The following is a 27,786-nucleotide window of genomic DNA, read 5'->3' as shown; positions in this document are numbered from 1 at the left end:
CCATGAGCTCATTCGCTCCATCGCAGGGTTAAGTCTCCGATCCCACCAGTCATCCCTACGGAACACAACGCTTTTCTGCACTACACCTCCTCTCGTCCCAGCCTGCGTCTACGGCAGGCAACCCCTCTTTCCGTGCACCACGTATGTGACGGTACTCCCCGGCCTGCATCGACTCTCGATCATGTGCCAAAGTACCTTTGTACCTTTTGCTAGAGGGTGGCTAGCCTGCATTACAGCCTAGGCGCCTACTTGAGGGATCCAGACAGCCTCAACTGTTTAGCTACTTATTCCAATTGCACAGGTTTCAGATGCATAAGCCACAGCACAAGTCTCGGTCACAGCCGTTGGACTATCTCCCGAGATCGGGTCCTCCCAGCGCACAGATTCTTCCTAGACACCACAGTACATCTGCGGTGCCACGACACGTCAAGTGCCCATCGCGACTAAAACATGGTCTCATAAAGTCGGGAATAACTCGGCCAACGCTGGCAATGAGATATCAGACATCTTCATATCGAAGTAGAAGCATATGCGTGACGTCATCAACCTCTGATGGCATCTTTACGTGCGATGCTCCAAACAGTGGAGTCTGGAGAGACCGCAAGATAAAAGATGAACACAACCAGAACCATGCATTCTCACAATAACACAGAACTCCCTACAAACCATAGCGGGTAATGACATTTAACGACAAAATGCACGCCATCGCAGTCACCGAATATGGCCCAATCACAAACCTGCAATCCATTTCCGTCCCCAAACCTCCCTCTCCCCAAGGCCACGACATCCTCGTCCGCCTCCGCGCCTGCTCCGTCAACCCCGTCGACACAAAAGTCCGCGCCGGCACCTACGACGACTACCCAGACTACTTTTCACGCACGCCTGCACTCCCGCAAATCCTCGGTTTCGACGGCGCTGGCATAATCGAAAGCGTTGGATCTTCCGTTCAGAATTTCAAACCCGGCGGCGAAGTCTACTACGCCGGTTCCCCAATCCGTCAAGGCAGCAATGCAGAGTACCAATTAGTCGATTCGCGAGCCGTGGCGCTCAAGCCAAAGAGTTTGGATTGGGGAGAAGCTGCTGCTATGCCGTTGACGTGGATAACAGCTTACGAGGCGCTAGTCGAGCGGATGGAGATACAAAAGGGTGAAAAAGCGGGTATCTTGATCATCAACGGCGCGGGAGGTGTTGGCAGTGTGGCGAGTCAGATTGCGCGTCGGGTGCTCGATTTACCCGTTGTAGTCACCACGGCGTCTAGAGAAGAGACAGTCGCTTTCTCAAAAGATGTAGGAGGGGCTACGCATACGATAAACCACCACAACGACCTCGCGGAAGAAGTTAAGAAGCTGAAGCTGGATGTACCCATCAAATACATCTTCATTACGCACACCCCCACATCCGGCTACCTCGCACCCGCCGCCAAGATCTGCGCCCCCTTCGGAAAGGTTTGCTCTATTGTCCAAGACAAAGAGATGCCGATGTACGGCACGGAGTTCATGGCAAAGAGTCTGACGTTTGTGTGGGCATTGCTGGGCACGAAACCGTATTATGGTGTTGATGTGGAGAGTCATGGGCGGATACTGGAGGAATTGGCGGGGTTGCTGGATCAGGGGACGGTGAAGTGTCATTGTAGGCGGAGGTTGAGGATGGATGAGCAGGGGCTGAGAGAGGCGCATGGGATTATTGAGGGTGGGAAGAGTGTGGGGAAGGTCGTGTTGGAGTTTTGAGTAGGGAGTGGTGTGATATCTACAGGCGTTATCATAGATCCACCAGGAGATGATCTTTTGCTTTACCTAGGTATCGTTGGAATCGTAGACATCTCGGCTCGCTATGGGTGGGTGAGGGAAGAGTTGGAAAAGAGCATGTTGTAATTCTGATTGACGGATGGAGATAAAGAAAGAAGATTTGGAGAGTGCGAGCAGGCAAGTTATACTATGTTTCGCGTGCTACGAGGTAGTCTGGTCTCACGTAGACCAGTGGCTTCCTAGTTCTCGTGGTGCAGGCGCCTCGTGGTATGAGGCGAGCTACTCATAATCTGCGAAGTTGTGAGGTGTGATAGTACTAGGAAGTTCCTGGTAGCTACAGTTGAGGACCGGGCACACGGAGACGTTGAAGTGGAGAGCTCGAACGATGCGCAGGCGCGGTCGGCCATGGGCACACCCGATTCAAAAGACGTCATGTAGACTGGATGTGTCGTGGCTATTACTACCGGAGCGGCGAGACGGTGTGGTCACGTTTTGTCAAATATAGGCGGGATAATCTGTAGATGGATTAGTCCAGGCCAATGCAAGTCGTAATCGTTGCGCACTTACAGTGATCATGTGGAAGCCCGGCCTACCCCACGCGGAGGTAAGCCGGGGAGCTAGTATTGCGAGACAGCTCTGAATGGCGAGCGCAGCAGATGCTGGACTTCTTGGACCATACCCTTCTGTTCTCCCTGGTGCTTACGAAAGCATGTTTAACAAATCAAGCGGCTTGTATGCCACTTCCGCCTAGGAACTACTCGTCGTCCATATCGTCTCCGTCGCGTCCAGGACTCCTGCTCCTGGCTCTTCCGGCCCCGCGTCCGCTTTGGCGCCTGTCGTGGTCGCGCGCCCGTCCTTTGCTGGCTGGCGGTGGTCGTACAAAGGCGAAATCGACGGTAACCTTCTGCTCGAGGAATTCTTCGCCGTTGGCGCCCTTGACAGCGGCGTTCGCTTCTTCCAGAGTAGCATACTCGATGAGCACGTAGCCCTGTGTGATGTCAGTCCCCCATCGCTCTTTCCTTCCTCGTCACAACCACCAATTTCAGGCGCGTACCTTGACGTAACCCGTCCTCCTGTCCAAGTTCATGTGCAGGTTCTTGATGGTACCAAACTCGCCGAACATGTCCTGAAGATCCTCCTCGGTACATTCCTCGTGCACATTGGTGACAATGATGATCCAGCCCTCGATGGAGCGCACAGCTGTCGCGCCTGCCTGGGTCCGCGCGTCGTTGCTGTCGGTGGTCGGCTTGGCGTCAGTCGCGACGTCGGGCTGGTCAATGTCCATGGTTTCTGTGGTGTCGGCCATGGTCGCAGAATGTAATTGGTCGGTGGGTGGTGTAGACTGGATATCGTGGTGAGGGCGTTGTTGAGCTCTCGGCGTCGCCAAATGTTTCCGTAGTCGAGGCGGTTCGCGCTAGTGGAAGAGCGGCTCCATCCCAACTTACGCGACCCAGGTTCGCTCTCTCTCTCAACGCGCCTGCCCTGTGTCTGGCCCCAAGTCCGACGCTTACATGCAGCGCCTGTTTCCTGCATACATCATGGCTGACGACCCCACCCCTCACGGCACTGTCGGAAAGAAGCAGATAAAAGGGCCACCGTCCAGCCATTCTTTAGCAGTGAGCTAGGTCCAGCTACACCCCCGCCGACGTCACTCAATTGTTATATGACACGCCCTTGACCCGCGCCTTTCATCATGCTCCAGTTTCTCGACAATCTCGTACACTACGCCGATCCGACGCTCCCGTCCTTCTCCTCCCTCACATACTTGTATATTGTCATCCTAGGCTGCTCGCTTTTGATATCTCTCCGTTCACGACAAGAAGAGGAGAACCTCAACTAACATCATGTCCAAGTTCACAAATGTATGTCCCGTTCTTCATGTGATTCCTAGCAGAACTGATTATGTTAGATCGCCATGATCGGATGCGGAAGCATGGGCGGTGGAATGGCCCTGCTTTTCGCCGAGGACGGTGTCAATGTTTCGCTTTCAGACCCTTCAGAGCAGGCAATGGATGCAGTCATTGAGAAGGCTGAGAAGCAGGGCTACAACGGAAAAGTTAAGAAATTCAATGGTAGGCGGAATCCTTGAACGTCGATGCACTCCAAGACTAATGCGGTAACAGACTACGATACCCTCTGCAAATCACTCTCCACACCACGCTTACTCGTCTTCTCTCTCCCACATGGCGGCGTCGGGGATAAAGTCCTTGAAGGTCTGGAGCCACATCTCTCCCGCGACGATATCATCCTAGACTGCGGAAACGAACACTTCCAGAACACCGAGCGGCGACAGGAGAAGTGCAAGGGCACTGGCATCCGATACATTGGCTGTGGTGTCAGTGGTGGATACCAGGCAGCAAGAGCTGGACCTTCCATGTGTCCTGGCGGTGACATCTCTGCGCTCAAAGAAGTCCTTCCGTTGCTGGAGAAGGTCGCAGCCAAAGACAAGGACGAGAAACCTTGCGTGGGTGTCATCGGCAAGGGTGGAGCAGGACATTACGTGAAGATGATGCACAACGGTATCGAGCATGGCATGATGAGCGCTATCTGTGAGGCCTGGGGCATCATGCGAAAGATGGGAATGGGGTACGAAGAGATTGGCGATGTTCTCTCTCAGTGGAACTCAGAAGGCGAACTGGTATGTTCACGACTCAAGACATTATGGATTTACTGAACTGACTTGCGAATAGCGCGGCACTTTCCTCGTTTCCATTGGCGCAGATCTATCCCACAAACGCGACTCAAGCGATAAGCCCAACCAAGCAAACCAGAAAGATACCCAATTACCTCCTCTTGTCATTTCGGAAGTCCTCGACAAGGTGGTCCAGGATGTCACTGGCGAGGAGGGTACTGGTGTGTGGAGCAACACTGAAGCTATCGAGCGTCACGTCCCGGCCTTCACTCTCAACATTTCGCATGCGTTCCGCCTCGCATCCGCTTTCCGCGGTGATCGTGAGCAAGCCAGCAAAGCCGCCGACGGAGGCTTCCCCCCTAGTCAACTGAACATTACGGACAAGAAGGCTTTCCTCGAAGATCTCAGAAAGGCAACATATGCGTCGTGCCTCGCCAGCTACATCCAAGGCATGAATGTCATTGCGAAAGCAGACCAGGAGAACAAATGGGAAATTGACTACTCGCAAGTCTGGCAGATCTGGCGCGGAGGATGTATTATCCAAGCAGACTACATCTCCGATGAGATTCTCGCGCCGATCCTCAAATCCAATCCATCTCCGGAAAACCTCAACCTCAACTTCTCGACTCGCGTGGCCAAAGACGTCAAGAATTGCTTCCCCGCACTTCGTCGGATAGTCGCCAAGGCTGTAGAAACCGACCAAGTCGTACCGGCCATCAGTGCTACCCTGGAGTACTTCAAGGTCGCTAGCGGTACCGACCTGCCCACGTCATTCTACGAAGCCGAGCTTGACTACTTTGGTAGCCACATGTTCGACAAGAAGGGTGATACAGACGCGAATGTCAAGAAGCCAATGGAGGGCAAGCACCACTTTGAGTGGAAGCCTGCAACGAGCCAAAAAGAGGTATATGGCAAGAATTACAAGATCTAAAGCAGCCGGTTTGGATGTTTCTCTTCTTCATGATTGTTAAATAGCGTAGTTTCCATAGCAATAGCAAATCAGTCTATTCTAAATTCCTACAGTTTTCTATAAGAGGTGGAAGGCAGCACCGTAAAAGTGTGTGGTTGCTAATGCAAAAGTTCAACAATACGAGATTCGTGTCGTGACGAAAGGGGATCCTAAAACGAAATGACGTTATTTCCGCCACTTGTACGAGCTCCACCACGTCCACTCCGCTTCCACTAACCGGCATGACGTACCCTCTCCAAAACACCATACTTTTCGTACAACAACTCGGAACCTACGGCTCGACCATCCTCGTATCCGGCTCAAAAATAGCGACCATGTCGAAGAGATCGACAGTGTACACACCGCCCGAGTGGTCGCCGTGGCTGCGCCGGGAGATCTGCACGAGCCCATGACCAGGATAATTCGCACAACAATCTTCCGACACCAGAGCTTTTGTGGAGAAAGGTGACGCTGCATGGTATGATGCGATATGAGATGGTGGGAGCTTTTGGTAGTATCGGTCCGCTTTCGGTAGATGCTTTGCTATTATAAGTAGCGGACTGGGAGGAGGTATATAAGCTATCTCACGTCACCACACCAGAGGGACCATTGCAGCCAAACCCAAATATTCAATAACTCCTCAACGAACATCACGCATCATCAAACTACGACGTCCACCTAATCAACCACCAAAATGCGTTTCGCCACCCTCGCAACAGCCCTCACATCCGCGACCCTCGCATCCAGCCGCCTCATCGGCATCGCCGCGCCCTCCACCCTCGCCCCCAACAGCACCTTCACGCTCACCCTCCTCTCAGAAGGCTACATCCAATCCGTCGCCGACGTCGCCGTCGCATGGGGTTTCTCGCTCGCCCCCGGCTACCCGGGCACCCTCGGTTCCTACACTCAATCCGCATACCTCGGTCCTGAGAAGAGCAACCAGGGGCAGGAAAACGTTACTATTACTGCGACTGTACCCGCGGGATTGGCGATGGACGCGTATCAGGGCAAGGATATTCTGTTGAATGCGGGGATTTATTCGTTGTATGGGGCTAGTGGGGGTGCGACGGTTACGGGGTTTAATGTTACGGTTAGGGTGGGCGAGAGTACGGGGGGTGAGGTTGTGGAGAGTGAGGGACAGGGGTGGATTCAGAATACTGTGGCGTAGAGGTATTAGAGAAAGAATTGAGGGATGGGAATCGAGAGCATGTTTATATGGGCATAGTTAGCGGTTGATGAACATATAGTTTCAACCACACTATCTTAATGGGCTTCAGCATAACGCGCGGCTTGCATCTCATGGGTTCACGGGGGTAAGCTGATGTTTGCAAAGAATTGATATGATTTGTTGATAGTGATGGACCGAAGCTGACGTGACCTAAAGGCTAGGCTTTTAGGTCTTGTATAGCAAGACGGTGTAGAGCTATGAACTTGAACAGCGAGGGCCTTTCAGGCTTAGCGCAGCTCCATGTGTTCCTTCTGGTTCTCGAACTCTACGTCTCGTTAGTGGGTGGATCAGACAAATTCGTGTAGTTTCGAAAACTTACCCTCGAGCCAGTCTACGACAAAGTTCTTCAGGAACTGTTGCGCATAGACGACCTGCGGTGGTGGCAGATCAGGAGTTGTCTGGTTCTCAAAGATACCATTCTCCTCCCAGTGGTGCACACCGTGGCTGATCAGATGCCACGGGCGCTCCGTCGTGCTGTTCCTGCTATCGGGGTACCACAATGGGGTTGCTGGCCTCCACGGATCCGCGTTACCTCCGAGGTGGGCAAGACGCTCGTAGTCGATGTCGTAGCCTCCGTACTTGTTGACACGCTCAATCTCCGGAGGGTGGTTGATGCCGAATTGTGCGCGGCAGAAGAAGGTCAGGTACTCTACATCGAGGGTACGTGAGATGAGCGGCATGATATCAGCGGGTGTGTTTCCGGTTTGGATGTAACCCCACTCTGTGCAGACTTGGTAGCTCCAGCTCACAGCGCCGTAGTCTTCGATAGAAGTGTATTGCTGGAGCGCAGTAACGTTGAGCTGGGTGAAGTACGAGTCCTGAGTCCTATTCGAACGGCGCCATCCAGAGAGAGCTGTGCTGTTGAGCCAAGCAATAGCGTTGAGGGTGATGTTCTGCACGGCGGTGTCGTTGGTGTAGCCGGCCGCCGAAACGAGTTCCGCAACCGCTGGGCGCAGGTTCTCGCCTGCGGGCTCTTCTGCGGTAATGTTCTGGCAGTAGTTGAACCAAGAGGGCGAGTTCTCCTCAGGATCCCAGTTGGTGCTTTGCAGGCCGTAGACACCAGTAATCTGGCCAGCGAAATCACGGTTGTCAGTAACACCGCCCATGCCAAAGACATCCTTGAGTGCCTGAACCTTGGAGGTGTCGTTCTGGCGGATAAGAATGCCATCAACAACGTCAATTAGGAGTTGCGTGTTCTTCATGCAGTCTGGAGGACCGTATAGCCTAGCTGGCTCAAAGTACTGCCAGTAGTCGTAGATCGCAACAGTTACACCAGAAGAAGAGATTGCGCCCCAGAAAGTCTCTGGGTATACAACTCGCAAGAATGCGGCCTGGGCACCAGCGTATGAACCGCCGTAAACGACCCATGGGGTGTTCGGCGCAGTCAGGTCCGCGTCAATGCCTTCGAACTTCACATTCCTAGCGAAGTAATCAACCTCAGCAAGCGCTTGCTCAGTCGACAAGAATCGCATGTTCGGTGTCGTCAGATCGGGAACCGGGAAAGATTTGCCATAGTAACGGTGCTCAAGAATGACACCGAGACCGTTGGTAGCCTTGATGACCTGGTGGACAATTCCCTTCTGGAGGAAGGTGAGACGACCCTCTCCATCGGTTTCTCCGCCAAGAAGTACAAAGACCGGTCCGCCAGGCTTGTAGTACGTGTCGTCGAACCAGTACCTCAAGTTGAAAGAACCGTTGCTATGAGGCTCGTACCGTGTCTCGTTGTGGAAGAAGTCGACTGGCACAGAGATGTTGTACTCCGGGTATAGCAACGTGGGATCGGTGTCTTCGCGCTTGGTCAGGCTGCGACGCGTCCGTGCAGCTTGCACCTGATATCGTGTCAGCTTCATTTGCTTACCACCAGCTCATCTCCGAGGTATGAGATATTCGTCGCATGTTGATGTTCCATGCCGAAAAGGCCCTATCGATACTTTCATACCTCTCGTGCATATTGCAGAAAGGCATGAAGCAATTGAATGCAGAGAGGCACAGTCGCTACATCGATGTAACAAACAGAAAAAATGGTGCTTACCTGCTCTTCCCTCTCCACCGCATTTCTGGGCGAAAGCTTGAGCGCAGAAGCAGCCTGAAGGCCGCCTAGGATCGCTGCGACAGCAATTGAGAAACGCATGGTACCGGTAGGACGATGCGTAGTCGCTGGCAACGGCGCACGTCAGGCAGCGCTCGCCTATATATCTGCCCCAACACGAGAGAACAGAGTTATGACGCCGGTGATAGCTACCCGGCCATTTCATTATCATCTATGCGAGGGACAACCATGTTTAGGGAAGGTGGATAAAGTAGTGCGCCTGTGCTAGCGCAAGTACGATGCTCGAACAAGCAGGAGATACGGTGATCGGCACCTGCTGGGCCGTTGGCAGTGGCGGACAGCAAGCTTTTCTGGCTCGGGTGCTTGGTGGGAGGCCTGGTAGCGCCATGTACGATGCGACTGACTGCCTTACGTGCGGTAATGCGCGCTCGAAGCTGTGTTGTGTGCTGAGCATGACGCGGTCAAGCCTTGCTAGGATGTATCGTGATGTCGCGAGGTTGGCGAGGCGGCCCCGCCTCGTCACCAGCCGAAGTCTCCTCAGAGGCCAATCGGCTGTACTAGAACCCTATTCCCTGCACCATGACACTGCTTTCGTGCGCGCAATCTGCTTTTGAACTTTGCACAGTGTTCACCATGGTCGACTCTGTCGTGCGACAGCAACTGAACCATCGCATTAGGTGAGATCAGTCGCCCGCTGAAGGCGAGAATTTGGCACAGAGGTTGCTCATCAAGTTTGATACGTATCATTTCAGCGTAACGAATTGTCCGGCATCACATACACGCTACCCAGCTCAGCGACGCAGCCCTCTTACTTTGTAATCTCCTCGATGTGCGACACAGACCCGTCCTTCTCTCCACGCGCAATACCCTGCTCCTTGACGTCCATCAACGCAGCCTCGCCGACATCAACAGCATCGTCGCCATCGAAGAACTTGGCGATTTCCTCCATGGGCGTGTACCTGGTTTCTACAATGCAGAAGTAGATGACTCCGATCTCAAAAGCGAGGAAGACGCAGTAGCAGATGTAGTACTTCCACGCGAGTGCGTCGAGCGCAATGCCGTTGACGAACTGGTTGAAGAAGAGAGCTGCTGTAACGCAGAAGTTGAGCCATGTGAATCCCTTGGCGCGAAGACCATATGGCAGGATCTCAGTAGTGTATCCTGCCATGATACCGGACTTGATATCGTAGAAGATACCGTAGAAGAACTGCATGTCAAGGTCAGCATAGCGTTCTCGGTCGGTCCAACGGTCGAGGAGTAGCAGGTAAAACTTACAATACTGACGATGAAGCCTTTGCCGAGAGGGGCCCGAGGCTCGATGTCGTATCGGGCAGAGATGATTGTGAAGATGTTGAACATGACGAACGTTCCGATCGTGGAGATAAGATAGATCGGACGTCGACCAAGTTTGTCAACCAAGAAGGCAAAGAGGAAGTTCTCGCACAGCGCCAAGGTCTTCATGCCGCCATTGATCCCAAGTTGTGTCTGGGGATCTGTGAGACCAACGTTGTCCATGACATACTTGAGGTAATACGAGATCAGACCGTTACCACTCCATTGACTGAAGAAACCAATAGCAGTGATGATAATGATCCTCTTGCGGTTGCCTTTGGTCTTCAGGAAGTCGGACCAGCTGGTTCGGTTGTGCTCCCTGTCAAGAGCAATGGCAGCGCGCACTTCGGCGTATTCCAGTTGAACAAACTCGTCGTCAGCGTTGCCTTCGCCGTGCCAGCGGGCGAACATGGCAAGGGCTTCCTCGTGGCGGTCTTTGTTGCACAGCCAACGTGGGGACTCGGGCATGAAGAAAATGAAGCCGAGGATAATGAGGGAGCAGATCGACTGCAGAAGAGATGGGAGTCGCCATGACCAGTCGCTCTGTAAAGTGTTAGACGAATTATTTGTGAAAGAGAGACAGTAGAATGCACAAGGGTGAGAAGTTGACGTACCTTTAGCTGGAGCGTTCCGTATGTCACCCAGGATGCGATGAAGGCTCCAGAGTGGTAGCTCGCACCAGAGAGTGTAACCAAGATAGCACGATCCTGTGGATGAGCGATCTCTGCGATCAACAACGGCGCGGATCCAAGAACGATGGTGTCTCCGAAACCCAGGATGAGTCTGGCAGCAATGAACATGCCGATGTTCTGCGCTCCAGTCTGGATGGCAACAGCGATCAACATGATAACGCAGCCAATCGCCACACCAATCTTCCTACCCTTCCAATCAATGAGGTAGGGGGTGAAGAAGAGACCGATGAGTGAGCCGAGGGACATGGATGAGTTGAAGAAGCCGAGCATAGCCCCGCGAGGCTCACCGAAGTAGTCTTGCCAGTAAGTCAGAGACTGAAGACCATTCATCATGGATCCGTCGAAGCCATTGGCGGTATTCGTTAAGATGAGAACGACAATGTAGATGTAGAGTCTGCGGAGGTTGGCTCGCTTCCACCATGCGACTCTTGGATAGGCACGGCCAGCGAAGAAGAAGTGCCCTTTCGGCGGTTTGAGGGGCACAGCGCTCTGCGTGGTCTTGGGTGGGCGGAAGGATACCATCTTGAAAGGTAGATGTTGCTGTTGCGAAGAAAGACAATGGGGATGCCGCTGCAAGAAGAAGCCATGAGCTGCATGGGTCACTGTTGCATATATACCCTCAACACCGCGCCACGTACATTATCTTCGATACATGCCATCCCAGCTACTCAGATCTCACCCATCTTCCCAGGCACGCTTCAATAGCCAAAATTGGGTTCGGGATGAAGCCAAGCAGGGTGAATGTGCATATTTGCCTTACCTTGTCCCGCATTCAAGCACTCATTTCTCGTTTTGTTTTGTTGTGCCTCGCGCCACCAAGGCGCTGCGGTCTTGATAGTTCTAGGCATCGTGGAATGAGGCCGAAGTGAACCAGTCTGGAGGCATGCCACTAAGCCCTTAGTCGAATGCGGGGAAACCAACTAGTCGTGCGAGCAACCCCATGGGGTTGTACCGGCTAAAGATGAACCTTATCAGGCCTTTTGAATGAGTTTGGACGTGAGACAGTGAGTATTGCCGCCCTGTATTGCCGGTGTCTTGTTGCCAATGCTCGGAATGTGGGGCTGTTCTCGGTCGCTACACCCAACGCAGTTAGTAGACGATGTTCTGATTGGATCCTCATCTCGGATCAGATGACAGCCCAGCCAACTCCCAGACACTTCATGGCTTGCGCGACTACCAGCGCTACCAAGAGCGCGTCTAGACACCACAGCTTCGGGAATTGCCACACCTTACACTCGAGTTTCATTTGTCCCGGGGTCGTTCCTTCCACCTGGGTCCTGGACCCTTTCACTGCGGCATGTCGATCATGTTCACGACACATTGATGAGTCTTCAAGCAAACAAACCCCCCTAGAGATGTCGAACGTACCTCGGCAAGTACATCTTTCTGCCAACGCTTATACATACCACTAGATACCTTCGTAGAAGCAATTCCGCATTCCAAGGCTTGTTTCATGCACTCTTGGACGGAAGCGTGACATGTTACCGACAAGAGATGGCGCAGTAGGGCCAAGGATCATTCACGCGACCATCGTGTGCATTTACCCGGCGGGCATAATATCGTTGTGCCAACCGTACGACTACTAGCACGTTATACGCCTTCGCGCGCACCAAGAATAGTCTATGATCCCTCTTCCTGGGTAGATAACTTGGTTCGTATCTCAGAGCATATTCTGGAGTAGCGCCACCACCAACATGGAAGACACTACGGCAACCAATCCTATCATTGGAGGCTTTGCTCCAGACCCCTCGCTGGTCCTCGTCGATGGCACATACTTCCTCGTCAACTCAACGTTCCATTTGTTCCCTGGTCTGCCAATCTATACATCACAGGATCTCATTCACTGGCACCAGATTGGCAATGCAATCAACCGACGTGAACAACTGAGCTTCTCCAAGTCCTCTACCTTGGTCCACGGTCTGGACAACGAGGATCACCTTTACGCAACAGGTGGTCTCTACGCACCAACCATACGGTTCCACGATGGCACCTTCTACATCGTGTGCACGAACGTGGTGAATGACGGTGAAGAGAGCAAGGAAAGTACGCTGCAGAACTTCATTATCTCCACCACAGATATCCCTGCCAGCAAATGGAGTGACCCTGTCTACTTCGAATTCTACGGCATCGACCCCAGCCTGTTCTTCGACCCCAACACAGGGAAGGCGTATCTCTGCGGTTCCAAGTCTCCAGGTCCGGAAACCAAGATCACGCTCTTCGAAATCGACGTCAAGACAGGGAAGAAGTTGAGCGAGGAGAAGCAACTGTGGCATGGCACCGGTGGTATCTATCCTGAGGGCCCACACATCTACTTCCGAGATGGGTTCTACTACTTGATGATTGCGGAGGGAGGTACGCATGAGGGGCACAGTGTCACCATGGCGCGAAGCAAGAATCTCGAAGGCCCGTGGGAGGCATCGCCCAAGAACCCCATATTGAGCGCTGCTGAAACTGATGAGTACATACAAGCCACTGGCCATTGCGAGGCCTTCGAAGACAAAGAAGGGCAATGGTGGGGTGTTTGTCTTGGGATCAGAATGGGCGCACCCAATCTATACGGGCTCGGACGCGAAACATTCCTTACAAGAGGGAAGTGGAGTGATGATGGCTGGCTCAGTTTCGATCGCGCGAAGATGAACATCGAGAACTTGGGTGTTGTACCGGATCCATCGAGAAGACTTACTGCCGCGCCTGGCGTTGACTTCCTCTACATCCACAACCCCGAGCTGTCGCGCTACAAGATGAGCGACCGGCAGATCACGCTCACCGCTTCTCCAGACGGTCTGAAATCTGCTAATGCATCGCCGTCATTCGTTGGTAAACGTCAACGTCAGTTGAAGGGAGAAAGCAGCGTCACCCTTCTACCTCCCGCACCCAGCTCCACACTGGTCACCGCGGGACTAGCGGTATACAAAGACGAACATCGCTTCCTCTCGTTATCATACATGACCTCGAACAATGGCCCCTCCCCTACCGTTCGTCTCCACGTCTTCAACAAGGCAAAAAGCATCGATCGTCAAGAGAGCGCCAACCTAGACACCGCACCCCAGACTCTGCAGCTCACATTCGAGTACACAGAGACCTCGTACGCGCTATCATACCGCGCCGACAGTGGAGAGGTCAAAGAGTTTGCCCAAGTACCCACAATGGACCTGAGCGACAAAGATTTCGTAGGACCGATTATCGGTATATTCGCGGAGGGGAGTGGGGAGGTTGATTTTCGCGATTTCGTATTAGACAGCGCATCATCGCAGCGGGCCGTTTGAGATGTGGGTGGCGAACCTATAAACCGTGCGTGATGCGCGAACTGCTGATGGGTCTTGATTGTCGGTGAGAACTCCGCGCGAATTGATCTACATATCGTGCATTATCGTGGGCGAGACCCTGCGATCAGCATGGGGCGCGGAAAGAGACGAACGATGCGATGCCCGCGGGATGTTCACGGTATGATATATTGTCTTAGCCACCCATGAAGCGATGTTCACGACTTTTGTTCTCGTCTCTTGCATTACTAGACTTCATATCATTATATTGTACATGTGCTGCAATCTGGATTGCTGCTGGATGGTCCCATTTTCCTTGCGCGGTGGATTTGCCAGGTCCTAAAACTTTTTTCTCTGCAACATCTTTCGACGTGGCTCTGGGCAGCTGCGCAGTGACTATCACCGACGTTGCGACGGGCGAGTGTGAATGCCGCTATAGGGCATACCGCTGTCTTTTGGGTCCACGCTTCGTCTTTCACATGATCGCGTCGGAGACCCAACTGCCTATCTTGATACGGGTATGGCGATGCTGAGTCGACTCTATACTTAGGTTCGGGTAATCTTGAAATCCTTGGATATCTGTATCGCGTCGAAAGGCAGTGGCTCTGGTGCGGTGAGTTTTCGTTCCGAGCTGGCATCGTCGCCTGTGACGGTGATGTTTGTTTGATCCTTGTCGTGCTGCATCTGATTAGTCTTGTATTCTGTGTCGCAAGACATTGAATCAGACTTACCAACTCCATCCACTGGGTGTAGTGCCCAGGCCTTGGTTGCTGGTGCGACCCCAGTCCACCAGTGTTCGACCGCTTGATCGCACTGAGGTTGTGGCTTCCTGATTGGCTCTTGTACGTCTTGCGCCACTGGAGGTAGAAGGGGCGCAGCATGGGAATGTTGATACAGAGACCAGCAAGCATGAGCTCGACGGTGCAAAGCATGAATGTGGTGCCCGATGTACCAGTGAGGTTGTTAATGAGATCTGCAAACTATCAGTCGTGTTTCTCTTTCTCGTCAGATCGAGAGTACTTACCGACGGTGAAGATGAGAACGAAACGCGCAATACTGATAACCACGCAAGCGAGACCCAGACCGAAACAAGCCAACACGGCAAACTTTTCCGTCTTTCGCATCTGCAACTGCCATACACAATGGATTGGGATGACTACGATCATGAGATCGGTCGCCATGTTTGTCAGAATCAGACACTTGAGTAACAAGATCTGATCCATGCAGTGTCCAACTCGTTGAAGGGTCCATTGTTGGGAGATGGGGTCGCAGAGGAAGATAAAGACGAAGTTGAAGATGACAGCCCATGCAATGACTATGCCGGCAGTAATGTAGACTGCAAGGCGCAGTTGCAGTTGGAAGACGCGGTGGTAGAGGGCTAGTTGAGATAGCTTGAGAGCCGCAAGACACCAGATGTAGATCAAAGTGAAGGAAAAGGTTATCTGCATGACGACCGGGAGGTTGTTCATCACTATTAGGTGGTTAGTTCACCATCTCCACCGGATGTAATAGCCGCCAGAGCAGACTTACGCTTGGGGAATTTGTCAGAGGTAGGATCTAGGTCGTAACCAACGCCAATCGTGAAGACTGCTTGGATGTTAATATGAGTTCTGCCTATCCACGAGGTTGATGCATACCATAGGCATTCAGGCCGATAGTACTTGTCGACAAGAGCAGCGCAACACCGGCGAAGATGTCATCCAGTGCGAGTCCAGGTCCACGCATGCGTCCATAGAATCGAAGGGCAACAGTTGAGGCGAAGAGCAGCCACAGACATGACATCGCTATCATGGAGTCGCGACCGCTCCGGGCCATCGCTATATCGATTGTTTCCACCATCCTGACCTGCGGAGGCAAGACCCCGATCCAAAGCTATCACTCGAAGTCCGGAGAGATGCGAAGTAATGAACGGAGTACTAAAAGAGTGGGTCCTGTCGTGAGAACTGGAGAAAGGGAAAGAACGAAGAGATGAAGTCGGGGCGATGAGTCGGGGCAACAGTGTATTGTTAAAACCTGATCCATGTCTCCCGTCTCCTGTCTTCGTCAAAACTGTTTTGGCTTTCGTAATGATGGCATACCCGTTGGGTTAGCGGGCCTAGCCCGGCGGACCGAAAAGAGTTCCTTGCCTGTCAACGTTCAACAGTGGAGATCGTAAGGATCATTGCCACAAACGTTGGCCGAACACCTGAACTATTCCCTCCGGATGTGCGTTCGCGTTCCCCGGATACGCATGCAGCAATGTTGACCTACGCGAGGTGACGATCGTAATGAAGCGCCATCAATCTCGAGCAATCATGCAGCGTGAGTCGTAACGAAGAGACTGACTTGAGGCTTGAAAAGAACTGGTAACGTGCCGGCGGAGAGTCGCCGACGGTGAAACAGTCTAGGCCAGGTATTGACCCACAGCGCCAAGGGCCACTGCCGGGCGCCTCATCCGCTTGCCGTTATGACAGGCGGCACGCCGCAACTTTCCGACTCGAGGGTCATTGGCTGCATGAATAAGCAGGGGATAAGCAGGAGACCTCATGTTCGGCTCCACACGTGTTGTCAGGGTTCATGACTGGCCTGAGTCGTATTCTGCCTGAGGCAGGAGGCCTGGCGACCAAATTCTCGAAAACAAATAGAAGAATGCAGGTTCCCCGATCTTTTCTACAGCCCTATCCCAGGTCCTCGGGTACCTAGACCTAAATGCGCCATCTGTGCGCATACATCGGCGAAGTTGTCCCTTTCTTATCCTCATGGGTCTGATAGTGAAGAATTTTGAGTCCCAAACCAGCTTAACTAAAAGAGACAGTATTCCCGCTGTGGACAGCGCGCATCTCCACTTGGGCGTGTTAACTTCCTTTCCACGTGGCGCTATGGTCCTCCAGGGTCTTGGGGCACCAATGGTCGATCGCTGAATGAAAACCTAGTGGAGTCGATACGGGGCATCTTCGGCGCTGCACATGCGATGCTCGTTTTATCGCCAGGTGCGGATGCACTGCAAAAGCCAGCGATTGGAAGGAGAAAGGATCGACCCTGTTGAGCTATCAGTCGCCTAGAGACACCACACCGGTATATACCATTGCCCTCGCTGAAACATCGCCATGCAATCACGTTCTCCCCTTTGTGCAGTTGTGCCTCGCCAAACTGCCAAACCTCCCCAACATGGACGACCATTCGGGCCTTTCCCAGGGCTCCAAGTCAGTTTTCTCACTCGCGATGGTGGCTTGGCTCGTCCTACTCTGGGTCGGCTATAGAATTGCCATTGCATTATACAACATTTCGCCCTTCCATCCACTCGCCAAATTCCCTGGCCCGAAGATCGCAGCTGCCACCTACCTGTACGAGGCGTACCACGACTGGTGGCTTGGAGGACGCTATGGAAAAGTCATCGCCCGCATGCATGAGCAATATGGACCCATCGTACGCATAAACCCAGACGAACTACACTGCTCCGACCCTGCCTTCACGGATGAGATCTATGCCGGTCCTGGACGTCCACGCGACAAGTGGCAGCATCAATTGAACACTGGAGGAGCCGGACCTGTTTCGGTAACTGGATTTTCGACTGTCGACCATGACCTCCACCGTGCCCGCAAGGCTCCATTGAGCAAGTTCTTTTCGCGCCAACAGATGTTGAAGCTCGAAGGCGAAGTGCATGAATTTGCCGTAATGACGGCAGACAAGATGCTCACCTACGCCGGCAAGACCGCTTTCGATGTCAAGGAAGCGTTCAACTGCTATACTGCCGATGTCATCTCTCAGTACGCATTCGGTGAGCCCATGGGCTTTGTTGCTCAGGAAGGCTGGGAGCCGAACTTCGCAACCTGGGTCAAGTCGTTCTTCAAGAGTGCGTATATGATGCGCCACAACGCGTTGGGCAGAAAGATGGCTCAGGTCCTGCCATTCATGGCCGATTACCTCGGTGAAGATATCAAGGCTGTCATGCGTGTCATGAATGTGACCATTCCTCAGTACATTGGCCAGGCCTTGAAGAACCCCGAGAATGGACGTGTTTTCGCTGAGGTCATGGGCAAGAACAAGACCATGTCAGAGGAGGAGAAGTTCCGCTACAACGGTGAAGGCTTCAACTTCCTGCTTGCGGGCACCGAAACTACTGCTGTAAGTACCCGATGAATGCTATCGTCAACGAGCCAGAGCTAACAGCAACCGCAGGCTATTCTTACTGTTTTCACATACTGGAATCTCGCAAAGCCGGAGATTTACCAGAGACTGATGGCTGATCTCGCTACCGCTGGTATCAACACACAGACTGTGAAGTGGGTTGAGCTGGAGAAGGTGCCTTACTTCTGGGCTGTTCTGCAAGAGTGTTTGCGTATGATGCCCGGCGTGTCTCATCGATCTGCCAGAATCGCGCGCCAGGAGGACCTGCACTATGTATCCGCTGATGGCAAGTCTGACTGGGTGATTCCAAGGGGTACACCTATCGGTATGACATCCATGATCAACCACTGGAACAGGGAGCTTTTCCCCGACCCTGACGAGTTCCTTCCCGAGCGTTGGCTGTTGGAAGATGGATCGCAAAACTATGCGCTCCAGAAGAAGCTCATTGCGTTCGGAAAGGGAAGCCGCAGCTGCATTGGTGAGCAACTGGCGTACTGTGAGCTGTACATTATGGGCGCGTACATGTGCCTCAATGTTCTTCCGAGGGCGAAGCTTGTGGACACCGTGAAGGAGGACATTTCGTACGACCACGACTTGATCGTTGCGCAAACGACCAAGGGTTCCATCTCGGTGAAGATCGCGATCGAGTAGGTCGGCCACTACGAAGATGAGGATGTTGGAAGTAGATAGAAGACTAGAAGTAATACCCGTTCAATCGTCAATACATGCGATGGGCCGAGCCGAGCTGACGCGTGATGTGTCCGCGCCGCGCGCGTTAGTGTTGGTAGCACAAGCTGACGCGTGTCGGAAGCTCCGAACTTTGGAAGGCCACTTCCGAAGCTTGGCAAAAAGCGATTCGGAATTCCGCTCCGTCATCAACAGGCTGACTCAGTAGCTCGACACGGTCTCATGTCGAGTGCGCCGTCCGCGCGCCAGTTGCCTCTGTAGTCTGTGTCTGCAGCCTTCATCTGATACATGTCTCCGAGTACGATTGCGCCTTTCAAAGTCGTGAAGCTGGTGGTGCCACTGATATTCGATATCGCTGCCGACATCGCGCGTTTCGGATAAAAGTCACACCACTCGCGTGTTGCTGACACTTTCAGTGATTGCGGTCGCGATAAGACTTCTTCAACTACCCAGTACCCTTGCGCAGTATCTGCCTAACCAATGCAGCAGCAGCGTGTATGCTGCCAGCTGCCGTATAGCCGAGTGCGATCGTTGTCTCTCGACAAGCGACAACCATCACCCACAGTGCAAGCGAGCGCCCCTGTATGGCGCTCCTGGTAGCTCGCAGCATAGGTAAGGGGCGGTCTAAATGCCTAGGCGTCCAGTCTGTATTTGAACGGTGAGGAGCGCACATGATCGGTCCAAGTTCCCAAGGTTGGGTCCCGTCTACATGATCCTGAATTCGTAGATGTGGTACACGATCCGCCTATATACTCGCATCCCACGCGCCCCACACGTGGGGAGAAGCGTAGCACACTGCTTTACTTTACCTACGTGTCACCAGCACGAAGCGCCCTTCATTCGGCATTACAACCTCTCGAGAGTACGGATTGAACATGTTCGTGGCATCATCCATCGTGCTTCCGTTCAAAAATTCTCAACGGTGAGCGTGACTTTGCTGCACAGTCGATGAGCCATTTTCGCACAGACTACCCCAACTCCGGCAACGCTATATCTCTCGACAAGTCTGACCCCATAGACCCTAAGACCAATCACGGCCGAGTTTCAGGGGATGCCTGGAATTTAACCATGCTGAATCTTCCATTGCGTTACGTGAAACTGCGTGAAGTGGTTGGCGATGGTTTCCTTGGACATTAGTTCCGAGGAGCTCGCAGACATGCCTTGGGAAGACGAAAGCACCCCGCTAGCGGATTTCGGTGCGCGTCGCTCCGTTCAGCAATCCTAGTAGTGCCATTGGGCAATCGGCAACTGACATTGACAACGCCCTCGAGTTCCACTGGTGGAGCGGATACATGTGAAGCATTTGCCAAGCATCGTGCTTTTTGAATAAGCTTTCACGCACTTGCTTGTTGGGTTGTAGCTTGCCGTGGCATATGTACAACATGGCACATGCTCTACTATACGGGACGTTCTATCCGCCATCTTCTGTCGTCTTCTTCGCAACAATCATTCCGCACCTGTTAACCTATTCTGTCTGGCGGTTCCTGTTCCGACGGCGCTTCCAAACTTCTCACTGTCATCTAGCGCTCGGAGACACCGGTTTTTGATGGCAGTCGCCTTCGCTCCCACCGCGCACACTGCACTTTCAGCCTTGTAGACAGTTTTCAGTGGGTGACATGTGAAAGGGCAAGAGCGACACGCGGCACTCGCCCCTCGTCGCACAGTCGGCAGCATTGATCTGCAACGATCCGGATATCAGCATGGAGCTTCAACCTACCATAAATCCAAGTCCATCGGAGAGGCTAGCATATGACGTGTTGTGCGGCATTTTAGTCAAAGACGGGCGGTTTCGAGAAGAGTGACATTTACACAGCCCCGTTCTTGGCAGGTCGAAATCCAGACGGTGGTCGCCGCTAACTACACGGCCAGCGGACCTCAAAATGCTCGCGCACTCTCTTTGACCCCCGAATTTCCATCTTTTAGGGTCTCGCATCCCTCGAGTCTCAATGGTTCAGGATGTCTTCTCGCTGCACAACATCGTCGGCCGCGACGAGACAGCATTTCCGTTTTCCCTCAAGGACTACCAGAAATATGTATTTGGCGACGACCGACTAGCGCATCGCTTGGGCACGGACCTAGCTCGAGCCTTCATTCCCACCATCTCAAACCCTACAGACGACTTCGCAGTTGCCGTGCTATCCGAAAAAGTCCCCACGGCCACGCATAGCCTGCGCAACCACTTTGTGGCTTACCTCAATCGGCACCTCATAGCGAATAACGCAACCCCGGCCCTCAAAATCGACTTTCACGATGCGGGGGTGAACGCGCATGCGCGGAACGGTCCGGATTGCAAGAAAAAGAGCTCATATCACATCGATGTGGAACGCCTGGGGAGCAGGACTCTGATAGTACTGGCTGAAATCCGAACGAGCCAAGACCGCGAAGACCGGATACGGTCGTCGTTCGGAGAGCGTGGCATAACGACTGTCTTCGCCTATCTTGCATCCCTGAGCGGCTCCGCAACAACTGCGGCGATCTCGTCCTTCTTATCTCAAGTCGTCAGCCCATCTATGAGAGACATCGAGGACATTGCGCATGCCACGAAATTCGTCATGAATGAATGCTTTGTTCAATTCGTGCTGGGGAGGGAGTACGCAGAGTTCTGCAAATTCATAAGACGACAAGACGATTACTTTGCGAGGGAACTTTTAGATCACGCTATCGGTGGTCACTACTACAACGATGAGGATTATGAGCATAATGTGAAGTTTCTGATATGGGAGACCGAGGCGCGGGAAAGCGTTTAACGACGGGAATGTGTGCGGTGACACGGTAATGGCGAACGGCGACGGACTTTACGAGCGACCGCGATGATAGCGTTTTCTCGAACACTTTTGTACATCCTCTTATATACCCAAACTGGTCATCGTCATCAATTCTTGCAACTTCGGGTCCGATTTTTGCAGTCGTAACTGCTCATTCAGATTGCGTACACACCCAACAAACTCACTATCGAGCAACCCATCCATGCATGCATCTTTCCAGACCATGAGGAGTACTTCTTTGAGTCATTGTCGTCAGTCTGCATTGTCGTGTGCGGCCTTTCATATCGGGACGTTGAGTGCGATTCTTTGTCCGCTTTCTACTCCACTACAAACATCACAAGCACACCCACTCCAGGCTACACACAGCTAAAACAACCTCTCTAATCTTCCGAAATATAGCACGACGCCTGCGACGAATCTAGAAACATGCCGTTACAATCGCATAATTATACACCCAACCGAGTGCACTCCAGCCCGCAAAGACTAGGAGGCATCAGCCATTCTCGGGACCTGCCCTCCTTATATCAAGCTTGTTACTATGACGCCGACGATTCATCGAGCCAGATTTCTGCGAGCGAAAGTCGCGGTTCGAGACATGAGAGCGAACCTCTGGACTCAATATCGCAGTGCAAGAGCGCGTTCGAAGACAGCCAACAATCTTTGCCTCAACTCTTCAGATCGTATGCGGTGAGAAAAATTCCCTCAACCAGAATAATTAGAGTCGCATCACTAACTAGTATCAGCTCCACATCCTAGTAGCCATAATCGTTACCCTTTTCCTCTTCGAAACCACCGTTCGCCTACCCTTCCTCCTCGCACTCACCTTTGCGATCCCCTACGTGCACATGATGTTCACACCAGAGAAATCTACACTCCGCTCTACTTCGTACGAGAGTGATTCAGAGGAAGGTCTTTACCGTCGCTCATCCACCTTCTCAATTGTCCCCGGCGAGCCTATTGCCCAGCAAAAAGCTCCAGCAACGATAGGCCCAATCAACACCACCTTCCCCGGATTAACCCTCTTCTTGCCATGGACATGGTTTCCAAGCGCGACAGACTCTGGACGTAGAAGAAGACAGTGCTTGCACACCACGTACCGCGAGTCTGCATACCAACCCCGACGCACATTCCGCGAAGCGTTGGGAGATACTGGACCCAGGCTGCTGAAAAGGTGGGGTGCGTTTGCACTTGAGACTTTGTGCTTTCAGATTACTTCTCGTGTCATGATGCGTACCGCGCAGGCTGCATACGAAGCTATGTCTGGCGAAGAGGTCAACGACGATTTCGTGCATATGTATGTTATGCACGTTCTGCGCTTCTATAAAGACTGGACTGTGGGCCTCAGCTCTATTACTTGGTTTATTGTGAAGAGGATTGTGGGAAAGACAGTGCTGTCGTTGGGGAAACAGACTGTGATGGCCGCTGGCGGCGTGAAGGACACAGGGTTGGAATATGAAGATGCGAACACAGTGCAGTTCTGAAAGGAACGGAGACCTGAAGCGGAAAAGAGAGAATCGAAAAAGTAGAAGTGTCATGCTATGGAACTTGTGATAGAGGGTTCTATTGTTCAGAGTTTGGCGTCAACGTGCGGATCATGTGATTAATGATTGTCGTTTGAATTACTCTCTTTTGCCGCTTCAATATGCTGCCAGCGAATATTGAGTGTTCGACTAGCATGTCTCTGACACAATTCTTCTCAAAGTCTTTTCCTTCAATGTTGATCGTACCCATGCAGCAACTCCACGTACAATGTTATTGTGATATATTTTCTTTGACCAATTTGATAGTTAACAATAGCAATGCGTGTATTGTCAATACCGCAGTCATGATCTCTACAATCACCTACGTCCCCATCAATACCGTGTTAACGAACAAAACACTAGGATTCAATAAGTCTCCGCTATATAGCGGCACTTCATTGTCACCCATTTCAAACCTCGAGTAACATATCTACGTAACCCCAGTGTCCTCCTTTGCACATTGCCATTCTCGCCAGATATAATCTACCTCCGGGAAGCATGAAGCTGATCATCCTAGCAACAACGATAACGCTGTTCACCACAGCCTCAGCACACTCATGGCTGCATTGCACCAACCACAACAACACCGGTATAAAAGCCGACATGGCAGCTGCGGCACTTGCAACGCCACAGGCGCCGGTTGATCCGCTGTATGTATAGACCCTCTGCTCACACGTACAATTGAAGGAAATTAATCCTCTCACAGCATGCCGGGTTTCGCACACCTATGCCACGGCTGGCCGCGCGCAAAGCAGAACCCAGGCGATTGGAGAGATGAAGGCATAGAATGTGCGTGTACCCCTCTTCCTCCTCTCTTACACATCCCCACTAACAACATCCAGATCTATGGGATCTTCCCGCCGCAGCCTCGAAGGGCGACACGCACGCCTGCCACCCCCGTCAACGTGCACCAGCCCAATACCTTACTCCCACGATCCCGCAAGAACCTGGTAGCAAGCCACCCCACCACGACGCGCCGGCCCCAATGGCAACAGCTGCCGCCGGGTCATCTATAACACTCATGTTCGGTGGCAATGGGCACAGCCGGGGCAATTTTGGCGGCGTGGAGAAGGGCGATCCGGGAAGGGTCTCCGTGTACTGGGCTGGTAGTAAAGAAAAGGAGATTGTGGATGTTAAGGAATTAACAAAAGAGAATCTTGTGCAGGATAATGGGTTTAGTGAAGAGAGCTTTGCGTATCCGGCGGATTTGAAGGTTACGGCGCCGCCGGCGCTGCAGGATAAGGGAAACTGGCAGACGCTGCATTTGTAAGTCCATCTTCTTTTCGTTGCGACTGTGTTATTAGGAGCATGGACAGATGTGATCGGAGGAGTTCCCCTGCTAATGTTCCGGTATAGGCCTGAGTGTATGGAGAAGGGTCGGCATATGATGGTATGGGTGTGGAATTTTGACGGTGCGAACAAGTACAGTACTTGCTTCGATGTCATGATTGAATGAGAAAGAGAGGACCGCTGGGCGAGAAGATACATCAGATTGGTGACGCAGAGTCAGGCAATGTATGTCTCTCTACCATTAGTGCTTTGCTTCTCTTTGCCCACTCGCTGTGCCTGCTTCTCCTCTCGCATGTGCAGTCGCATTGCTGTGTTCGACCAACTTCAAGGGACGGTATTTGGCATCCCACATCTGCTCTCTGATCCACTCCTCTAGATCTGCATCGCCACTTGGTATATCCTTCTCTTGGGCCAGATCATCCTCCACAGCCTTCTTGATCACACTCTTCGCGATCTGGACGCTAATTTCGCGCACGTCTTCGACGTCTGGTAAGAGACCGGCTCCGCGGTTGTTCAGAACAGGAGCCTCCGAGGCAAGGGCTTGTACAGCTGCGACGAGGAGAGCGGGAGTCATAAGGCGGGTTCGGGAGAGGACAGCGCCGAGGCCGATGCCAGGGAACGTTACCGAGTTGTTACATTCAGCTTGGAGCGGTAAGCAACATCATTACGGAACGAAAATTGTAGACTCACAGATATCGTATTCCTTGCCATTGTGTTTGACCGGTGGAAATGGCGAACCGGTTGCCACCAGCGCTTTGCCATCGGTCCAGTCGAATAAATCCTGCGGCTTGGCCTCATGGAGTTTGGTTGGGTTCGATAGTGGGAATATGACAGGGCGCTCGACGTGCTTCGCCATCTCTCGAACGACGTCTTCAGAGAACGACCCTGGCTTGGTCGAGGTACCGATGAGAACGTGTGGCTTCACCTCCTTGATGACGGACAGAAGATCGCCATGTTCTTTGCCCTCCCACTCCTTGTCCTCTCGCGCAAACGGAAGTTGGGCCGGAGTGAGCTGATCCTTCTTGCCTTGTAAAAGCAGACCAGGCTTGTCGACGCACCTAGATGGATGTCAGCGGAGGTTCGTCAGCTAAGAATGTAAAGCGGCATACCAAATTTGGCGCCCGGCTTCTTCCTTCGGCTTTCCGGTGTTCTGGACGATGGCATCTTGGATCTGGTCTGCAATCCCCGTGCCTGCCGACCCCGAGCCAAACATGACAAAGCGAGCATCTTCCCATTTGGTTCCACTCACTTTGAAAGCTGCCATGATGGCTGCAAGCGTTACGCAGCCGGTGCCTTGTACGTCGTCATTGAAACATGCGATCTCAGGTGTGTATTTGTCCAGAATCCTTCGCGCGTTGTTCAATCCGAAATCCTCGAAGTGGATGTAGGCTTTGGGGTAGTGTTTTCTCGCAGCCCTCACGAACTTGTCGACGAAGTCATCGTATCGCTCGCCGTATACTCGCTCTTTTCGCATGCCAAGATAAAGCTCGTCGTTGAGAAGGTCTTTGTTCTACTCTCGTTAGCAATGCGCATCTGATTCGGGTCTCTCTACTGACATCGGTGCCGCAGTCAAGGACCACAGGGAGTGTTCGCGAAGGATGTATACCTGCGCACAGAGTGTAGATGACGAGCTTCGCTATGCTGATGAGGATGGCTCCTACACCCTGATCGCCAATGCCGAGTATCTGTTGCCCGTCGCTCACGACTATCACATCGATATCGTCGGGATTTCCCCATTGCTTGATATCGTCCTCGACGCGGTCTGCATCGTCGATGTTGAGGAAGCAACCTTCAGGTCGCCGGAAGATCTTGGAATAGTCGGCAATCGCCTCGCCCTCAGTGGGGGTGTAGATGACCGAAAACATCTCCTTGAGGTGGTCGAGGATGAGCTGCAGCCGTCAGCCATGCCATGCCATGACCGACACCATCAACCGTCGCATACCCTGTAGTATAACACTTCGTTCTGCTCCTTCAGACTCGTCATGAAGGTGTTCTTGGCGAGGTCGCTCGGTCGGGAGCAGTACTGGGCGTATGCGCGCTTGACCTGCTCGTCGAGGGTCTGGACATTGGTGGGAAGGAGCCCATGAAGCTTGAAGACATCGCGCTCTTCTTTGGTGAAGGCCGAGCCCTTGTTGAAGTAGGGTGTTCGTAGAAGTGCATTGCCCTACACAGTGTGTTAGCCCCGTCGCTACTCGAGTGTGTGCATGACATACAGTCAGGCTGGTTTCCTGTGGCCCAGATGTGGATAGAGGCAGATGGCCAAACTTGGCGCTCTTTTGCTGCTTTGTATCAGTCGACATGTTTGCGATGTGTCTGCCACAAGCGATGCGCGCAACTCTCGAGAGGTAACTGGGTGATGGCTGCAATGCGGGCAGCGCGGAGGTCGACGACTTGGTCCAGAGAGGCATATAATATTGGCAGAGGCTACAAGTTAGTGTCGTAGAGATCACAGCCTCATATTGGAGGTGGTATATCGTCCTCGCTGGCCGCGGCAGCCTGTTGAAGAGGGCGTTGCGCGTCGCGGTTTCGGCATGATGACGTCGACGTGAAGCTATCAGGTGTGGGACCCTGCAGCGCAGAGGCTAGACCGTTCAGACGTTCTTGCTGCTGCGTGAAGAAGACACGCCGCTCAACGAGTTCATTGGAAATGGGCATGCAGAGGCTCCTTGGGTTAGTCAATGGAAGAGCGAGGTTTGGTGACGAAATGACCACGGACGGCTGTCTTTGCGCACGAGGCACTTATTGGCACCTGAGTCAGCCCTGGAGTCGCAACCACCGCTCCACTCCCTTTACTTTCTATTCGACTTGACCCCGCAGCGAACATGAACATAACGGCATAACCCTCCCTTCCTCGAAGATTCAATGGACCGACTCTATCTTCCTCTATATACAAATCCATGTCCGAAGCTGACAAGCCATCCCATCCGAATTACTTGCTCCAGGACCTCCTTTATTCGTTTGCTTTCTTGAACATGTTGTAATAAGGCGGGCTCTCGTCGAGCAACACCGCTCTCCATGCCTTCTCACTCGTGGAAGTCATTTTGCTTGTGTTGAATTACGTCGGGTTTGTCTCGCGAATAGTATCTACGTGAAGTCGCGCTAGTCGACTGCATTACCGTCTTTGTTGCACTGTATCAGTCTTGTAATCTTGTTTGCAAAAGTCAAGGAGAATGACTTTAGGATCAGCTCAAGACATATTTTGAACTACTTCACACTGCCAGAGCAGGCACAATTGGAAGGACTCAGTAAGAGCTTGGAAATTACAGGAACTCTTAGAGCATCCTTGAAGTGGCTCATCCAGTAGGGATGTATAGACCCGTCACGATGGAGACTAAAGCTCCAGCTCCAGGCCGGCCTTTTCAAGAGCGACCTCGGGATGCGTGGCAGGCCGACGCAGTCTGGAAGGCGCAATCGCATAGTCGACTCCTGCCGTGAGCACATTAACCTCCTACCGGGTGAGGATAACAGCCACTAGCGGTCTAGAAGATTGAAAAGTCCAAGCTCAACAGGCTCAACAGGCTCAACG

General features: G+C 52.7%; 12 protein-coding genes across 12 annotated transcripts; 7 read left to right on the top strand and 5 right to left on the bottom strand.

Annotated features, from left to right (window-relative positions):
• Nucleotides 1-677: 677 nt before the first annotated feature.
• On the top strand, nt 678-1,727 carry J4E86_001040 (uncharacterized protein; the record flags this gene model as incomplete). Its single annotated transcript, XM_051441612.1, has 1 exon — nt 678-1,727. One exon carries the CDS (start codon nt 678-680, stop codon nt 1,725-1,727), a length of 1,050 nt encoding a protein of 349 aa, XP_051307783.1.
• A 772-nt stretch (nt 1,728-2,499) lies between these two features.
• On the bottom strand, nt 2,500-3,051 carry RBM8A (RNA-binding protein 8A; the record flags this gene model as incomplete). The annotated part of the gene is made up of 2 exons (XM_051441611.1): nt 2,500-2,733; nt 2,800-3,051. The coding sequence occupies 2 exons, from the start codon at nt 3,049-3,051 to the stop codon at nt 2,500-2,502; spliced, it is 486 nt and encodes a 161-aa protein (XP_051307782.1).
• Nucleotides 3,052-3,589: 538 nt separating this feature from the next.
• J4E86_001038 (uncharacterized protein) lies at nt 3,590-5,308 on the top strand (the record flags this gene model as incomplete). The annotated part of the gene is made up of 4 exons (XM_051441610.1): nt 3,590-3,607; nt 3,655-3,817; nt 3,869-4,383; nt 4,436-5,308. The coding sequence occupies 4 exons, from the start codon at nt 3,590-3,592 to the stop codon at nt 5,306-5,308; spliced, it is 1,569 nt and encodes a 522-aa protein (XP_051307781.1).
• A 712-nt stretch (nt 5,309-6,020) lies between these two features.
• J4E86_001037 (uncharacterized protein) lies at nt 6,021-6,494 on the top strand (the record flags this gene model as incomplete). Its single annotated transcript, XM_051441609.1, has 1 exon — nt 6,021-6,494. The coding sequence occupies one exon, from the start codon at nt 6,021-6,023 to the stop codon at nt 6,492-6,494; it is 474 nt and encodes a 157-aa protein (XP_051307780.1).
• A 287-nt stretch (nt 6,495-6,781) lies between these two features.
• Nucleotides 6,782-8,685, bottom strand: J4E86_001036 (uncharacterized protein; the record flags this gene model as incomplete). The annotated part of the gene is made up of 3 exons (XM_051441608.1): nt 6,782-6,819; nt 6,874-8,383; nt 8,587-8,685. The coding sequence occupies 3 exons, from the start codon at nt 8,683-8,685 to the stop codon at nt 6,782-6,784; spliced, it is 1,647 nt and encodes a 548-aa protein (XP_051307779.1).
• Nucleotides 8,686-9,412: 727 nt separating this feature from the next.
• J4E86_001035 (uncharacterized protein) lies at nt 9,413-11,150 on the bottom strand (the record flags this gene model as incomplete). Its single annotated transcript, XM_051441607.1, has 3 exons — nt 9,413-9,811; nt 9,880-10,479; nt 10,551-11,150. The coding sequence occupies 3 exons, from the start codon at nt 11,148-11,150 to the stop codon at nt 9,413-9,415; spliced, it is 1,599 nt and encodes a 532-aa protein (XP_051307778.1).
• A 1,172-nt stretch (nt 11,151-12,322) lies between these two features.
• J4E86_001034 (uncharacterized protein) lies at nt 12,323-13,894 on the top strand (the record flags this gene model as incomplete). Its single annotated transcript, XM_051441606.1, has 1 exon — nt 12,323-13,894. One exon carries the CDS (start codon nt 12,323-12,325, stop codon nt 13,892-13,894), a length of 1,572 nt encoding a protein of 523 aa, XP_051307777.1.
• Nucleotides 13,895-14,437: 543 nt separating this feature from the next.
• J4E86_001033 (uncharacterized protein) lies at nt 14,438-15,616 on the bottom strand (the record flags this gene model as incomplete). The annotated part of the gene is made up of 5 exons (XM_051441605.1): nt 14,438-14,569; nt 14,623-14,864; nt 14,916-15,362; nt 15,422-15,478; nt 15,529-15,616. 5 exons carry the CDS (start codon nt 15,614-15,616, stop codon nt 14,438-14,440), a joined length of 966 nt encoding a protein of 321 aa, XP_051307776.1.
• Nucleotides 15,617-17,038: 1,422 nt separating this feature from the next.
• J4E86_001032 (uncharacterized protein) lies at nt 17,039-18,649 on the top strand (the record flags this gene model as incomplete). The annotated part of the gene is made up of 2 exons (XM_051441604.1): nt 17,039-17,995; nt 18,050-18,649. The coding sequence occupies 2 exons, from the start codon at nt 17,039-17,041 to the stop codon at nt 18,647-18,649; spliced, it is 1,557 nt and encodes a 518-aa protein (XP_051307775.1).
• A 1,982-nt stretch (nt 18,650-20,631) lies between these two features.
• On the top strand, nt 20,632-21,432 carry J4E86_001031 (uncharacterized protein; the record flags this gene model as incomplete). The annotated part of the gene is made up of 1 exon (XM_051441603.1): nt 20,632-21,432. The coding sequence occupies one exon, from the start codon at nt 20,632-20,634 to the stop codon at nt 21,430-21,432; it is 801 nt and encodes a 266-aa protein (XP_051307774.1).
• Nucleotides 21,433-23,677: 2,245 nt separating this feature from the next.
• Nucleotides 23,678-24,240, top strand: J4E86_001030 (uncharacterized protein; the record flags this gene model as incomplete). The annotated part of the gene is made up of 2 exons (XM_051441602.1): nt 23,678-23,759; nt 23,813-24,240. 2 exons carry the CDS (start codon nt 23,678-23,680, stop codon nt 24,238-24,240), a joined length of 510 nt encoding a protein of 169 aa, XP_051307773.1.
• Nucleotides 24,241-24,501: 261 nt separating this feature from the next.
• Nucleotides 24,502-26,560, bottom strand: J4E86_001029 (uncharacterized protein; the record flags this gene model as incomplete). The annotated part of the gene is made up of 6 exons (XM_051441601.1): nt 24,502-24,902; nt 24,951-25,318; nt 25,370-25,770; nt 25,817-26,149; nt 26,203-26,424; nt 26,474-26,560. 6 exons carry the CDS (start codon nt 26,558-26,560, stop codon nt 24,502-24,504), a joined length of 1,812 nt encoding a protein of 603 aa, XP_051307772.1.
• Nucleotides 26,561-27,786: the final 1,226 nt, after the last annotated feature.

The sequence above is a fragment of the Alternaria arbusti genome (assembly GCF_024043155.1).
Source record: "Alternaria arbusti strain BMP 1465 chromosome Unknown scaffold_1, whole genome shotgun sequence".
In the NCBI taxonomy this organism is placed as follows: domain Eukaryota; kingdom Fungi; phylum Ascomycota; class Dothideomycetes; order Pleosporales; family Pleosporaceae; genus Alternaria; species Alternaria arbusti.
This window is presented reverse-complemented; position numbering and strand designations above follow the sequence as displayed.